The sequence below is a fragment of the Mastigoproctus giganteus genome, chromosome 4, assembly GCF_048544385.1.
Source record: "Mastigoproctus giganteus isolate SK-2022 chromosome 4, ASM4854438v1, whole genome shotgun sequence".
NCBI classification, from domain to species: domain Eukaryota; kingdom Metazoa; phylum Arthropoda; class Arachnida; order Uropygi; family Thelyphonidae; genus Mastigoproctus; species Mastigoproctus giganteus.
In genome coordinates this window covers 206,670,270-206,687,247 of record NC_143578.1, presented here as the reverse complement: position 1 = coordinate 206,687,247, position 16,978 = coordinate 206,670,270, and the positions used below count along the sequence as shown (strand labels likewise).

At 38.2% G+C, this 16,978-nt stretch overlaps 1 protein-coding gene across 3 annotated transcripts in view; it reads left to right on the top strand.

The window, feature by feature from the left end:
- Positions 1-12,693, top strand: part of LOC150087346 (small ribosomal subunit protein uS7) — a 68,126-nt gene extending 55,433 nt beyond the window's left edge. For all 3 annotated transcript variants that reach the window (XM_090372006.1, XM_090372008.1, XM_090372007.1), the window contains exon 5: positions 12,569-12,693. In XM_090372006.1, the coding sequence (XP_090228132.1) occupies positions 12,569-12,637 (69 nt within the window). In that variant the 3' untranslated portion in view covers positions 12,638-12,693. The remainder of the gene's footprint in view (positions 1-12,568) is intronic.
- The last annotated feature ends 4,285 nt before the right edge of the window (positions 12,694-16,978 follow it).

Genomic DNA, 16,978 nt, shown 5'->3' with positions numbered 1-16,978 from the left:
TACTATTGTTGATTGGTGTAGTATTTTGTATCCTATCCTTAGCTTGTACCCTAATTCGATTTATTGTGTTAATGGGATAACCCCTGTTTAAGAATCTGCTAGTTAATATTTGTATTTCTGAGTCCAAAGCAGAATCCGTCATTGAATATTTATAGGCATTTAGAAATTGATTAAAGATAATCGATCTTTTGTAGGTGAACGGGTGATAGCTATTATAATGTAGAAGCATACCGGTGGTTGTGGGTTTTCGATAGATGCTAAATTGTATTTTGTTCGAGTCCCGGGTAAGCGTGAAATTTAGAAAGTTTAATGACTTTGTATCCGTATCTTCCCTTTCCAGTGTAAATTTGAGTCTAGAATGAATATTATTAAACGAATGTAAAATGTTTTGGATAGTACTACTATCGGTAATAACTAGAACATCATCTAAATACCTCCCATAGTATGTGATATGGGGACGAAAAGGTGTCAAATGTATCTGCTCAATCGTTGAGAGATAGATCTATGACATTAAGCCACTCAGGCTCAAACCCATTGGTAATCCAAAAATTTGTTTGTACACCTTGTCTCGAAAGGTGATGTAGTTAGCCTCAACTAACAGTTTAATTAAGCGAAAAATTTCCTTAATAGGCAGCTTCGTATAATTAATCGGTGTCGAGTTTTTATTTAACATATCCCAAATAATATCTAATGTGTATTTACTAATATTATTATCAACATAGAACATATTGAGTATTACAGCTCTGATTCATACTGAATTTTTTGTATTTTTATGGGATAGTGGATCTTAATTTGTGCATATCTTTGTTTACGCTTGCATTCTAGGAAAACAACTGACAGAGAGATCTCGGTTGTCCTGTAGTTTATGTAACTCAAGGCTTGGGGGATACTGGTGTGGCCCACAGTTGTGGGTTGGGAGGAAACTATTTTGTACAGTTGAGATACATTTGAACGAAGGTGGAGTAAGGGTTTTTGCTAGTATTATTAAGAATATCTTCAGGGGAACTGCTAGTTGGGGTGGGTTAGGAGTAATATAGATATGCATTTATTTGATAATGTGGATCAAATTAACACTTACACACATTTAAGAAGGTCTTGTTCATTGCCACAAAGGCTGATATTTGCAAGTTGTTTTGAGAGTTGTGATGATTCAAAGGAACTGGAAGCTAATGCTGAAACAAACAACCTAATTAACTTCAAGGGATATAATTAATTAACTTAAAAGGATTTTGGGAGTTACAATATGGTTGGACATTAAGGTTCCCAAACACTAATCCCAAAATTAATACCCCCAAAAATCTTTGGGGGTATTAATCCCAAAATAACTTGTTGGCGGGGTTGAATTAAAATCATTAGAGGATGAAAAGGATTTTAGGAGTTACAATATGGTTGGACATTAAGGTTCCCAAACAGTGTGGGAAAGGAAGGCCCGTAGTGTCCTATTGATTTCTCAAACATTATCTTATAAAGATAAGGCTTATCTTGCTGTTTAAAGCATGTTTTGCGTGTGAGTCGGTCAGTAGTTTGTGTGCTCCGCAGTTTAATGCTAATTACAGTGGTTTTAATGTTTAACCTACGGATGAAATACACATCATCTATATCCTTATCGAGTGACTGATCCACTGACGAAGCTTTCATCCTACCACCTGAATCAGGTAAATAGTATTTACTGTTTTTCCATATTCGTATCACTGCAAATGAATAAGAGATGCTATAGCACATTGTATTCTGCCTTTGTTCACCAGCTATAGCCCCGGGTGCTGAAAACCTTATTTTCCGATCACAGCATTAAGCTGAAGTGCACCCTTCGTTATCACTCAGCCTCCCATTGATTTTGCCTGCTGTACTATTTGACTGTGCGAAAAGTTCCCGACCCCCAACCTAAAGCCAACTCACAGCAAGACATCTGCGTAGACTACACAAACCCCTCAACTTGACACAGAAGTGTGCTCTCTGCTATCATTTGACTGGTGATGTCATCCTCTGTACCAGCTGTGATAACCCCATCTATCCTGAATGTTTGGGACTATCCCCATCCAGCTGGAAGAAACTTTCCATGGCAGCCAGGCTGAAATTCAAGGGATCGTGATGTAAGAAGCTACGCTCATCAGGCCACAAGGACAACCCGAAATTTTCCAACAATTACAGAACTCGCCCCGCACAGCCCAAGGCATTAAGCAGATAACGCCCAGCGAGGCAGAATTTACGGAAGTCGCGCCACCGCTTGATAACACTCAACACTACCAGTCTGCAAGAAAATATGAACAATAATACATATGAGACTGACACCACCATTACAGATATAATGCCTCCTACAGACCAACACTAGGCCACCTGAACCTGTCCCATTGGATGCAAGTATCGAGCATCTTCAGCAACCCCTCAGGCAGCTTATATTATGCCAATATCTTAAAACAGCCAAAGCACAACTGCATGGAGGTCCGAAAGGGCCAAACCGAACCAGAAATTATCATTCAATACCTAAAGTCATCTCTAAAGCAAATAATTGACAGCAAAATCAACGAAATAGTGGAAGATTTCATAGAGAAAATAACTACTTGCCTAACTAACAAGTCACCAAATCAATGCCAGCCTGCAAGCCAACTCTCACACACTGGAAATCACGATGTGCAAATCTGCTGATACAACAGCATCACCCCAACATAGCTGCACAGCCCTGACAAACACACATGATGCTCAATTTTCAGAGTCCCCCAGGATAAGTCATACATGGAAATCCTGGCCACTGAGGTGAGCAATAGTGGCAAAACCATCAAAGGTCAAGCTGTAATATGCACCACGATAAAATTGCACAGTTCCCTCCGAACTTCAATCCCTGACAGTGATATAAACCCATCGATGACTTCCCAATGCAGTCAAGAAAATATACCAACAACCTCATCAAGCCACGTCGACACAATTCAGATGGATGATAAGCAGAATAACAGAACTGCCCAATCTGTAGCAGCTTCACTAAACAGTGATACCAGACAAGAAACCCACACTCAGAGAAAAGCTGTAAAGTATGGCGCAGCAATAAACTCCAAGCTACGAGCTTTCAGGACTCAAGACACTACCAGAAACAGTACAACCAGCCTTTTCGTATCTCAACTGGAACCATGCACAACCCCTGAACTAGTCAAACAAGTCATATACGAAGGGCTGAATCTATGACCAATTGTACACAAACTAGAAGTCAACAATGCGCTGCATTTAAAATTGGCTGTAGCCAACACCAAGTAGACCTGATAGGAAGCTTCGCCTGTAGGAACAAGGATCAGGCCATTTGTTTACTATCTATCAACCTTGAAACTTAAAGTGACTACTCAGACCCGACAGAAGTACTCCCACCACAATCACAGCTGACGTGGTGATTATAATTGCTTGCCATAAAGGATGCCAGCACCAGAACCTTTCCACACTAACATACTGGAACAAACTCCGCCCAGGGTTGCTAATACCGTCCTCCAACACAATGTCGCCTCATCCCTGTCCTGATCTCTGTGTTGAGAGCCTCTACTTGTTCGCAGCCGGGAAGCAAGGCTCCCTCCCGTGAGGATAAGCATAACAACCTCTCCTACCATCCACTAGACGTCGCATCCATGTACCTTCCTCCAACGCCAACTATGATGGTCATTGATGAAGCCACTAACTGGGTAATAAATAATCTGCACCCAGCAGCCACTCATATTTTCTGCTATCTACCCAACACTTCAATCCAAATTTTCCAAGTTAACGATCAGCGAACAAGAGACCAAAACCTGCTGGACATAGTCTATTCTTCGGCGATATGTCAACTTGAAGAATCCACAGCCAACATGTTTCAGTCAGACCACCAGCCAATCATATTTACAGCTCTTCTACCCAAAAAATATTTCAATACCCCCAAAACCAAATCAGTGCCAAAGGTCACCGCTCCAAAATTTCTGAATCCAGCACTCTGCATTGAAGCTGCATCCACAGTCCCATGGAACATCTTAAATGGATGTGAAATGAGCCTTGCAATCGATCTAATGACCAAATGGATCAATACCATCGCCCTTCACACTGCTACGAAGACTCACCATCACTCTGCACTCCAGAGCATGGTGGACTCCCCAGCTCAACCAAAGTTTCCACTACAAACAATCACTACATGCCAAGTGGAATGCTTCTGGCAATGTCCAAGACCACATTTCATTCTCCAAAGCCAGGGCCAAATTCAACAGAAACAAATCAGCTGCAATTAAGAACCCTAAAAAGGGGGGAACCATTCTACAGAACAAAGGCTAATTCTTCCAGTAACATTGACCCAGTTGACTGGCTAGATTACATTGCCAGATTTTCTAAGCAACCTCCAGCTCTACCCAACCTGCCACTCTTCAACCACTCTCATCCCACTGATAGTCTTGCTACTATCCGAATTTCCAAGCAACAACTAATGCAGGCCATTAATACTCTCCCTCACAGCATCCATCAGTGATGGCATTCCCCAGTTCATCATCAAATGTTTAAGTGCCTTCATCATCAGTTCACTCCTCAACCTATATAACAGATACCTTGAAGTTCATTTCTTTCTGCCCCAGTGGAACAAGTACTCTGTCCGGCACATATGAGGCACCTAAAGCACCAACAATAGACACTCCCAAGCCAATATAGGCCCATCGCTTGTGCCTCTGTATTGCTAAAAATTCTGGAGAAAGCACTGCTACCAACTGTCACCCCTCAAATTCTCTGTGACAGTCTTCAGCAAATACACTATGGTATATCAGGAAGGTCAACTATAACTAACCTTGCAACAACCGCACTGCACATCTTAGAAGCCTTTAAACAAAGAGAGCAATTGTCCGTTATATACCTTGACATCCATTCTGCATTTGATGCCATCTATATACCCAATCTGCTACATCTCTTAGAAAACTACTTCAATTTCTGCGGCTATGTTCTCTGATTCCTAGAATCTCTCCTATCCAAGAGGACCCTTGTTCTGAAGATCGGAATAAAGGCCTTCACGCATCACATAACTGCTGTGTGCCTCAGGGATGGGGTCCTGTCTGGCGTTCTCTTCTCAGCAATCATGGTGCTGTTTGTGACCAACAAGTGCAATTGGATCACATATGTTGACGATGTCAAGCTCTTTATTAGGATATCGCCGTTCAACTCGGCAGCCGAAACCACTCAGCAAATCAATAGCAAACTGCAGGACATGACTGACCACCTCAATACTTTCAACCACAAATCAACCCCTAAAATCGGCACAAATAATTTATTCACTAAAGGGCAGCCCAACAACTCGAGAGCCTGTGCTAATGGCTCCTCAGTTCCAAGTGTTCAAACGCACAAAGATCTGGGGATTGTTTTAGACCCCAAACTATCTTTCAACGATCACCTAAACCTCATATAGTCGAGGCTGAATTCACTATGCTGGGTTACCAAACAACAGCTACTCCACACGTGGTAAAAAGATACGTTTTATCAAACCTATACCTGACAATACTGTGTGCTTCAGAGATATGGGCCTCGGCTGCCAAATTCTGGCTTCTTAAATGGGCTAACACCAAACTTCACCTTAGCACAGCTCTCAGATCAATGCAGTTAGCAGATGCCTTTCAACTGCGCAGGCTCTGACCCTACATCGTAGAAAGAAGGCTGCTGTTCACCATCAAGATGGCCACAGGTAAAATTACACAGCTGAACTTCTGGGATCACTGCTCTTGCCGCATTCCTCCCCCTTATCTCTGGTCTTCAGCACAGCTGCTAGCAAACCATAACTGGCTAGTACTCACCGGCAGATTTCTGCCAAAGCAAATGCTGCCCTCACTGCAAGCCATCGACAGGGAGACCTCCAAGAAGTGGTCAACAATAAAAAATACAGGAAGGGAATCCTCGTCGAACTGAAAATGTAGAACTGTGCTTTGTTGCCTTCCAATTTTCTGGTGTAACATATATGTTTTTCTCATGTGTATCTCTCTCTAGTAAATATGTATTGTAAACCCCTGGCACCACCATTGCCATGACGGGACTAATTGTACGTATATAATGCTGCAATTAAAGATTAAAGGTGTAAGACCACCTTAAAATTCAAACTTCTCGAAAGTCCAAAGACAAGCAGTGTGCCTGGTGAGATCAGCAAAAAGAGCAATCATATGAGGAAAGCCTTCAAATGTGTTTGCTTGGTAATTAAGTGCAAGTGTAATTAATATGCAAATACATTAGCAAAACTCAGGAATAGGTAGATTAGAAGTATTAAGGACTAATAAGGGGCAAGATGTAATGGCCATGACAAAATTTAAGCTGTTTGCTTACCTAGAAATATTTGATAGGGAATTGAAACTCAAGGCCATACCTGTTGCAAAATTCTCACAGGGTTGCCTTGTGAACTTGTGGCTATGAGGTGGATGCCTTTGGATAGCTTCCTGCATCTCCTTTCCCAGGTTTTTGTAGCATCCAACAGTGATACTGTTGTGGGAGTTCCTGGCACAGTGGCCAGTTAGGCCATATTGCACTTATCTATGTGGTTCATACTACCTTTGTTTGCTGCTGTGGAAGCAGTGAGAAGTGGTCATATAATTGTGTTGGTTTCAGGAAATCAAAAAATTCTGTGAGATTTGAGTTTTTGCCTATGATGTGGCCAAGCAACAAAGGTTCCTGTAAGTTTGAGAGATAGCTTAATGACAACAGCCAGGCATAATTTACAAGGCACATTCCAGAGGTACATGTTCTACTGTGATTGGCGTGTGGAGGAGTATGGCCTATTTGGGTTCTGGCTATTATTTCTTGTCTGTTTGTATGTAAACTGTAAGGCCATAAACAAGGTACAGATTTAATTTAAAGAAGTTTATTACGTATTTGCAATAAAGTGTTCATCATCCTTTATATATATATTCTCTGTATATTGGTTTTGTAATCAGTGAATGGTGCTAGAAAATCCAGTGTAGCCTGGAAACAGAAGGCAGCCATTTGCTGATACTCATCATCATCAGCCATTTTCAATCCACTGCAGGATGAAGGCCTCTCCAGCAACTTTCCAGTTCCTTCTGTTTTGAGCACTGGCCATCCATTTACTACCCAAAAACTCATGAATTTCATCTATCCATCTCCGCCTTTGTCTTCCAGGTTTTCTTCTAGCTCCTCTTGGGTACCATTCTGTTATTTTCTTAGTCCATCTGTCATCATGTCTTCGAGCTATGTGTCCTGCCCAAGACCATTTTAGTTCTTTAGTTTTGATAAGAATGTCCTTTACTTGAGTTTGCTGCCTAATCCATGTGTTTCTCTTCTTATCTAACAGTCTGATTCCCAGTATAATTCATTCCATTCTTCGCTGTATAGTTCTCAGCTTCTCTTCCATTCTTTTGGTGAGTGCCCAAGTTTCACTTCCATAAGTCATGGTGGGGAGTATACATGGATTCATTATTTTGTTTCAGACAAACTGGGATATTGCTCTTCAGTGTGTGACTATATTTCCTGAATGTTATCCATCCAAAATTTATTCTTCTCTTGACTTCCAGCCATGCTGATACTCACTGCAACTAATCAGCTCTGGTTGATGAGTAGGTGGGGAGGTGTTTTGCATAGCTAATAGGTTACTTTTCAAATCTGTAAATGATGGGTGGAAAATATTTTATAGAAAAAGCTTTATGGCATATAACTCAGTGGCTTAACTACTACATTCTGTGGGAAGTGATATTAGGAATAGTAGTGTGGCAGGTGCAAGTAGTACCACTTCTGCACCTGCCACACTCTCAGACTTTCAGTATAAATTTTAAGGAAGTCAGGATTATATTTTGTATGAGCAATGTGTAGCTGTTGGATACTGATGTTTGCCGGAGAGTCCATAGCTGGAAATAATTGTCACATGATGGCATGAAAGCAGTCCATGGAGGTTCTGGAATTGTGTTCTTGGAGGACTATTGAAGTGTATAATCCAGCCCTCCACTAGTTCTTGTAACCTAATACCAGTAGGTCAAGTTGCCTGCAGTTTGCTTTTGTAGTACATTGTAAGCTGTTAAGTATTAACCAAAGAGCGTGAGTGGGTTTGCTTTGGATCTTAGTTGCATTGTTCAGTAGTAAGATCTTTCTCCTGATAGCACCTAGATCTATCCTGAGAGCTGTATGTTGAATAGGATTGTAGTGGGATAAAGCACTGTCCCTAGCAAAATCAAAAACAGCCACAGTGTAGTCCAGGAGAGAGATCTAATTAGAGATTTAGTGAAGCAAGGTGTAACGATCTGTGCTCCAGGTTGTGGCTGATAGGCCCTGAGTATGTTCATGTTTTTTTGACAAGCAGTGGAGGTGTTCAATGTTGGACCTATTGGAAGAGGATGGTTATCCATATGAGGTTCAAGCTGTATCTTGAAAGAGAAAGTACTTATACTTAGTACTTTCTCTTTTGTGTCATGCACATAGCTCAGTGAAATTTATGAGATTTTTTTCCTTCTGAATTTGATTTTTTCCCCCTGTATCTTGTGTATAATTCGTTCTTTGGGAAGAACCAATTATACACAATCGTAAAATTTACTTAATCTTAAACTCTCCCCTCTATAGAGTCCACCCTAAGATTGTTGCCATGACCTTTTCAATGGATAATTGTTTTTTGTAGTTGTTGCCCAATGTAGTTCGTAATTTGAGAATGAGAGAAGTTTGCAAGATCATCAGTGTAAAGGTATAAATCCACTGTTTTTAGAATAATTTTGATTATATGAATTATTCTAATTGTGAATAAAGTTGCATTGAACACATTCTTGAACAATGTTTTTAGAGAGAGCTTACTGATAATGAACATTAAGGGATCTATGTTGAGGGAAATTTTGGATGAAATATGGTAAAGATGCAAGAAATATTGTTCAAGGTTTAGGTCTAAATGGAAGTCAGATGAACTAATGATACCTATGGCAGAGAAGAAAAATGCATGGAATACATATAAATTACTGTGTGACACAGAAGCCTATGATAGATATAAGCTGGTTTATAACCAAGTTACAAAGGAGGTTAGGCGGGCGAAGGCAGATTACGAGATATTTTTGGCAAAGGGCGCAAAGAAAAACAACAGAGTTCTTTACTTATGTAAACTCTAGAAGGAAGAGGATGAATCAGATTGTTCCACTCTATCAATGGTTCAACTGTTGATGATCCTGCTCAGGTAGCTATCCCAGAGGCTCACATTTGGTGAGTTTGCGCTTGGCACACCCAGGATCCTGAGCTGGATATCATCATCCTTCTCTTTCTTGGTGATTCCCTTCTACTTCTCTCTCTCTCTCTCAGGGTGACTTGGGAATTTTTTTTTTTTTTTTTTTGGCTGGTGCAGCATAAGCCTCAGTCTTCCTTGCACCATATAGCTAATAATAATAATAATAAACAAACTAAATGAATATTTTGCATCTACATTCACACATGAGGAGTTATTCAGGGAGTGGACTGCCAGAGGTGTATTTAACTCAATAACTTGGGGCCTCATTTTAAGAAGGATGTAGAGCTGTTGGAACCAGTACAGAGACGGGCAACAAGATTAGTGAACAGAACAAAGGGTTGCTCTTACGAAGAAAGGCTTAAGTTTTGCAAATTACAGTGTCTGGAGACTAGGCACGTGCGAGGTGATCTGCTTGAGGTGTATAAAGCCTTGAATGGTTTGAGCATGCTCAGTGCTGATGGGATTCTTCCTCTTGCTCAGAATAATCGCCTGAGAGGGCATAAATTCAAATTGAGGAAAGACGGTTGTAGGATAGATGTGCGGAAGTTTGCCTTTAGCCAGCGGGTGGTTGATTGCTGGAACAAACTTCCATCTGTTGTAGAAGTTGATAGCTTAAATAGATTCAAGGCAGAACTTGACAAACATTTGGAGCGAGGGGATGGGTGAAATAAGGGTTTGTTTTTTGGCCGATGCTATACAGGCTTGCTTTCTTGCATCATGTGCCCCTGCTAATGCTAATGCCAACAATCTCAGAATCTATTGGGCTACCACCTTGTGCATTATGGTGCATACAGAACCCATAGCTAACATTCGTTTCACTTGCTATAATTATAATCACTCTTAAGGACTAGCAGTTCCATTTTAGCCACAGTGGCAAGTTCTGTGCCTGAGATCGTCTCTCTCATGTCATTGTGCACACTGCATCACCCACATCCGAACTATCTTTTCTAATTTTTCATAGTCTCATATTAAGGGGAATTCTCCCCATATACAGCTTTCATTTCCTCATAGATTGGTTTTTCTTCCTTGCCTTGCAAATGAAGAAATTTTATAGTGGATTGAGCCTGTCTTCTCCAGCATACCATCTCTTGCTATATATGTGGTTCTAGTTCAGTAATCAATGGATCTAGGAAAACAAATATACATTAACTTATAAGACAGTAGTGTATGTTTGTGTATACTCTCTCACACACAATATCAAATCCCTAACTCAAATATTTCATAGGTGAGGGTAAATACTTATTGACTGCCCTACATATAGTAAAAAAAAAAATGTCTCAGACATTCAGAATCAAGTCAGTTTTGGAGAAAAACCTTGATTTGTTTGTTAAAATTATAACTTTGTTTGAGTATTTATTTTTATATTTAACTCTACTATTTAATCTGCCAATGCTGTGAAATGGAGGCCACAAAAACTTGTAGCCTCTATTTCACAGTTTTGGTAGATTTGTAGTAGAGCTGAGATGGGAACAGAGCCCCGGAAAAAAAGTATTTTTGTTTGGATCATTAAGTGTATTGGTGACTAACAAGGCACCAGAGGAGAGGCTGAGGCCCTCTAAGATTTTTCTGATTATGGTGGTGTTGGCAGATTAGTTAGTAATAAAATTGAAACTGCTTTTTGGCAAGTCTGGCATGCTTAGAAATGCTTTCTGTTACCAAATCCTAGAGAATTTTATTGTAAACTTGCAAAAGTCTTTCAGTTCTGTATTACGCTCTTCTCTTTTTTGCAGTGGATTTCTAGTTTTTGATGTCAACTGCTTGCAGCATCTCTTTTTATTGTAAATACATTAAATTTTAACAAAATCTCTCCAGGTTAAACAATTATGTAGAGATCACCAGTTAGTATCTTTGGAATGGCAGGATTAAACCTAAGGCTGTTGCATCAGTAGTGAAAGTTAATATTTGCTCTGGATGAGTTATACCTGCTAGCAATCGTATATATGTGTGAAAGAATGGTGTGGAGATTTGGAGAAGGGTGCATATAGTGTGTGGAGAAGTTGTATGTGTATTCAACATCTGTAGTCTGATCTTCAGCCCTCCAAAGATCATAAGCTGATTTTTCTTAGTCTCTGAGTGTGGTGGTGCCTCTGGATTCTCGCTCTCTGTTTATAGGTGATTCTGCAGTCGGTGGTATGAGTCGTATGAAAGTTTGATTTCCTCCAGATTTCATGCATTTTGAGGTGCCATTGGATGAAAAGCACATTTGATTTTTCCCTTCCAGCTTTAGAACAGGTATACTAATTGTGTGGATGCAAATTTCAATTCTATTGTTTCCTTTTAATTTCTGTGTTGTTTAGGTTGATTTTTTTATTTTCTTTATAATTTTGAAATAAGACATTCCTTGACTAATATAAATTTTTATATTTGTAATATAACAGTTTAACTGTCAGTCCTCTAAGAAATGGCTGAATATTAGTTTTCTTAATAGTAGCCTTTTAATGTAATTTCATAATGAGACTGAGTTACTCACTTAAAAATTGTTATATATGCATGGAAATATGTGTCAAATTGCTATTTTTCTGAAAGAATTTTGAAGAGGAAAACTAGTATGCTTTGTTACAAATATGGTCGAAGTTAAATATGAGGACCAAGTTAGGTTGGAAATGAGCCAAAAATTTGTATGGAAAGTAACATCGCACAATCAGCTGAAATTCCCAAAGTGTAATGGATACTGAATGAATATTTGCATGAAACAATCATGTATAAATGAAACAGCAGTATGGTTTGATTCAATTTTTATCAAATGAATCAAAACAAACATACACAGAAGGAATATGTAGCGAGTTGCTGTCAGTTCTGCTGTACCACTTATTATGTAGTGAAAGTTTTCTGGAGTTGCTACTTTATCGAAGGATAATCAATGCAAGTGTTATGATCTATGATAATTTGTTCTGATTCATTTAATGATGTACTTTTTTTGTGCTATGTTTAGAAAATGATTTGGAGTTAGCTTAAAAGTGAGACAAATTCTTAAAGAGTTGTCTGCAGATACAGCCCACATGGAAGGACTAATAATGGACAGTAAACAGTTATTTAGAATATCTACAAATGTTGATCACAAAACTGAGTTTGCAATGGGTGATATAAATGCTTTGCAACTTGGAAAGAAGCTTGATTGTTATATGTTAATTTCCTGTTGCTTCTGGTCAATCAACAATGCAGTAGAAGATTTTTTTGAGTGAAATGTGAAACTTGATGCTGAAAACTGTAGTTTGCTTAATATCAAGATTCAAAAGATGATAGAAGCCTGAAATTTAGGTGGCAGTTAGCTGAAATATTTTTGAAATAAGTCTCATTTTAATGCTTTCTTGTTGACCAAGACTACTACCTGTTTTTAGTCATGAATTATGATTTATTTATTATTATTTTTATCTAATATTTATTATTTTTTTTATTCTTTAGGGCTCATCCAATAGTTACGCCATTAAGAAGAAGGATGAATTAGAACGTGTTGCTAAGTCTAACCGTTAAATAGTGGTGTGCTCATTTGTAATGAAAGTAAAATAAAATGACAAACATCTGGCAAATTCTCAGTTTTATGTTATTTTATAAAAAATTACTGAGCTTTTCATATGATTATGAATTCCCTACACTCAGGTGAGGACAGGGTAGGTATGCATATATTTATTGTAGAAATGCCATTGCATATATATTTTTTTTATCACAAAAACCACAACCTCAAATATCGAAATTTTTAATAGATCTACAATGGCAATCCAGGTTTGTGATAATAATGCTTTTAAGCATTTGTGTTCCAAATAATTATCTTCTTCACATTTTTCCCAATAAAGTTCCAGTATACCTAAACAAAAATCTTAATATCCGTTCATAAATGCATCACAATTTTAAGAGAATTATGATTATCAAATAATAATTATGGATGTGGAGCTAACTCTTTATGAGCTTGCCGAGACCTTGTTTCAGACACTTGAATTTTGCATTAGGTAGCATCTTTCATGCGTAGTGCTCACAACTGGGGTCAATTCATATAGAAATTTTAGACTACCATGAAACCTGCACCAAAGTGGATTTAAAATAATTTTTCTTCCTTATTTTTTATGTATCAGAAGTTAGCCCTTCTCCTTTGGAGGCAGAAGTTTAAAATACTTACATTGTAAGTATATTTTACTCGAAGAGTATTTTGGAAAGCACAAACAAAAAGATGTGTGATTGCAGAGACCACCTTGTTTTCTCTGTAGTTAAATGTATTTGAAGAATGCAAAAAATTGAAATAAAAAGAAAAACCGCTTTCAGAAAATTTGAGAAATCTGTACCCTCTCTCTTTCTCCACTATTACCCGGAAATTGATTAGTACAAAAAACAAAACATAAAATTGGTTAAGAGGCTCATTTCACTAGGAACCACAAAGCCTTGATGCTCTGTGCTGGCAACTTCATATTTCCCCGGTCATGCAAATGAGGATCATTGAATTGCAACAAGCCACTTATTGTCAATTCTTGGACAGTGGCTAATGGCTTCAGGTTCCATTAAATTAAGGTCCTATTGTACTTTTGTTGTAGGCAAAATTTCCATTCTGAGGCTTGGTTCAAATGCTACTCTTGTATACCAGAGACAACTCCTGGAGCTCATAATTGTAAGGAGTTAATCTCTTTGGCACATTTCTCAACTTTTGGATTTTGTGTGTGTGGGCTACATATTCTCCAAGCTTTTCATTTTGTTAATGGGATTGACTTGATGCTAATGTGCAAGTTAGCATCTAATGCGTCATAAAATCCTAAAACATTGTTAATGGGATGCAGACTGCTGCTCTCTACCTGTATAGTTGAAAATCTCTATAATGCAAACCAGTCTCTGCCAAGCACCCACTCAGTATTACCCAAAGATAAACATCACAGTATATAGGTAGGTCATTAAGGGAACTCCCACCCTTGCATACTACCTGGAGCCCATAATTGTTTCCCTTAAGGTTCAGAGGAAGGCTGACTAGTGCATTGTAGGCTTTATTTAACAGATGCTTTCTTTTTCAAGTGCATAGAATTCAGGAGAAACAGTGGCTGATATTAAAGTCATAAGAGATAGCACACAAATCTTGTCAAGTGGCTGACTGAGCTGTATAAACTTCAATCAGACCTGACAACAGAGACAGTTCCAATATTTTTTACACATCACAGACTACTGTCACCATGATTTCTTCCCCTCCCCCACCTTGTTTCTGTTACCCATATCTTGTGATTAACATTTATATCCCTAACCTCCAGCCCACTCCACTCTTGACATTGTGCAATTAAAAACCAAACAAAAAGTTGGAATGGAAATAATCTTTTAAGTTAGGCAATGGAGGAATGAATTATTTCTTACAAATTTCAGGAAACTGGAAAATATATACTGCTATTTTGGCTAATTGCACAGTTTTGTAGAAATAACATCACAACAGCAGTATAAATCCTGTAATGAAAATTGTTAAATTATCTGTACAGGCAAGAACACCAAACCTTTTAAATTGATTATCTTCTATGACACCATTGCAAAGACAGAACAAAGGTGAGCCAGTACAAGAATCTCCCTCAGCAGCAGGTTTCACATTTGTGCAGCATTATATTTGTATAACAATTTTGGGTGGGTTTTTTTTTTTTTTTTCCAATCCAGTCTCTTTAAACAAAACTTGCTTCCACCACCTCTGGGGTCTAGTTAGCAAAAATTTATCACTCAAGTCACTTGGAGTGAAATGTTTTTTTATGAAAGTCTTGTCATAGTACTAGGTGGTGGTGCTTTTTATGCTCTTTCTCAATGGTCAAATAAAGGCAATTGATATATACTGAAATCAAACAGCAAGCTTTTTGTTGCATCAGCAAAAAAAACTTTTGTAAATCCATGAGATAAGCCACGCAAACCTGTCATTTCGATTTATGGGTCTTGGTGTCAATTAAAAATCATGAAAATTTCATAAGTTCAAATGATATTTACATATACAGCCAGTCCTCGTATAACATGATAGTTGTGTTCCTAGAAGCCCTGATGCAATGCAAAATCGTGCAATATAAATAACAGGCCCTATGGGGAAAAATAGGGTAGGTGCCAACCACCCAAGATTGAACACACGTTTGTAACCAAAACATTACCAAACACAAATAATCATAATGAAATAAGTATTTTATTACGATCATTACATAATAAAATATTGCTAATGCTTTTGCTTCTATCGTAAGCAAACTTGTTCTGTTTGATCTTCTATCCAAACAAATCATAGCCTTTCCAATTCTTTGTGTCTTGATCTAATGGATTTTATTACACTGAGTTGTTCCTGCTATGAAAGTTATTTTCTCTGCATTCTTTCTAATTGTTCTTGTATTGCCTCATATAGGTCTGTAGCACATGCATTATCACGCGTTCTTTCATTTCACTCAAAGCGTATTTCATATTTCCCAGTGTTTGAAGTAGACGCCGAGAAACCCCGGTGGGCTGGAGGCCGATGTAATTTTGGCCATAAACGCTAGTATGAGGCCGCTACAAATTTTCCTGGGTAAGAATTTGACCCAGCCCACCTCTGTATCAATATTGCTTTCCTTTTTCTCTCTGAATCTGTAGTGTCTTCACTAGGACGCTTCATTTTCACACCTTTTAAGTATTTTACTCATTTTTAGGGAATAAAGCTCAACTACAAAATGAGGAGGCACGCTTGATACACAAAACAAACCACTCATGTAGCAACTGAATAAACGATGTAAAGGCAGAAACACTATCACCTCACTAGCTCACATTTTAGTAAAGCACATTTCTGGAGGTCACTACCATAAAACAATTTCCAGTTGTATTTCTGCTAGTGGAATCTGTTATAAACTGGTAGTAAATTCGATCTAATTGCATTTGCAATAATACCGATTGCTGGAATTGTGAGGGTTTTACGTTATTATGGCGAAAAGTGTTTCCCCTTCACTGATATAAAAAAACAAATACATTTTCAGAATCTTCTCTTCATTCCTATTGTGTTGCTTTCAAATGGGGCAAGTCTGCATTTGACTGCCATTACTTGTAAACACAAAGGCGAATCATGCATAATTGAATTCGGTTTGTGTTATATATGATGTCATTCCTCTATTTATAAATTGTGTATGATCGAATTAGTGTAGTGTAAACACATGTTATACAAGGATTGACTGTACGTGAGAGGATACATGCCAAATATTTTTCATGGCTTTGTTACTGAATGGTTAGTGGTAGAATGGCCAGAAAGTCATGCTTTTGAAAGTTGATGCTTTCTTTATTCATGGCTCCCTTGACACCATGTTTCTCTATACTGTGTTTTCCTTTTAGTTCCTGCATAATTTCCTTCTCCCTCCAATCCATCATTTCAGATCTCCTTAATACATGGCCTGTTCTTTTGTCTTCTTATTAGTTCTTTTACTAACATCTCTCTCTCTCTCTTCACCTATTTTCCTCATTACCCACCCTTACCATTCCCAGTCTCTGAGCTATATAGTATAACTGTCCAAATTCTTGAAATTCTTCTCAATAGTTTTCTGTTACTAAATGCATCTTTGCCCATTGCAGTTTTGTTTTTATTTCCCCAGGCCTTTTCCACCTATGGTCATGCTTCCCAAGTATATCTGGCCATGTATATCTATTCTTCCCAAGTATATCTATTCCATCTAATTGATTGATTCTTCTTCCTGGCCACTTTGAAATTAAAATCTTGATTTTCTATATGTTAATCTTCATATTGTACTCCTTTACTTTGCTGTTCAAGATATTCAAGGAGCTCTGTAATTCTTTCTCATTATTAGCAAGTATAGTAACTTAAAAGTAAAAACAAAATTCATTGTTATTGATGTGGTTTCATCTGGAAATGGTTTG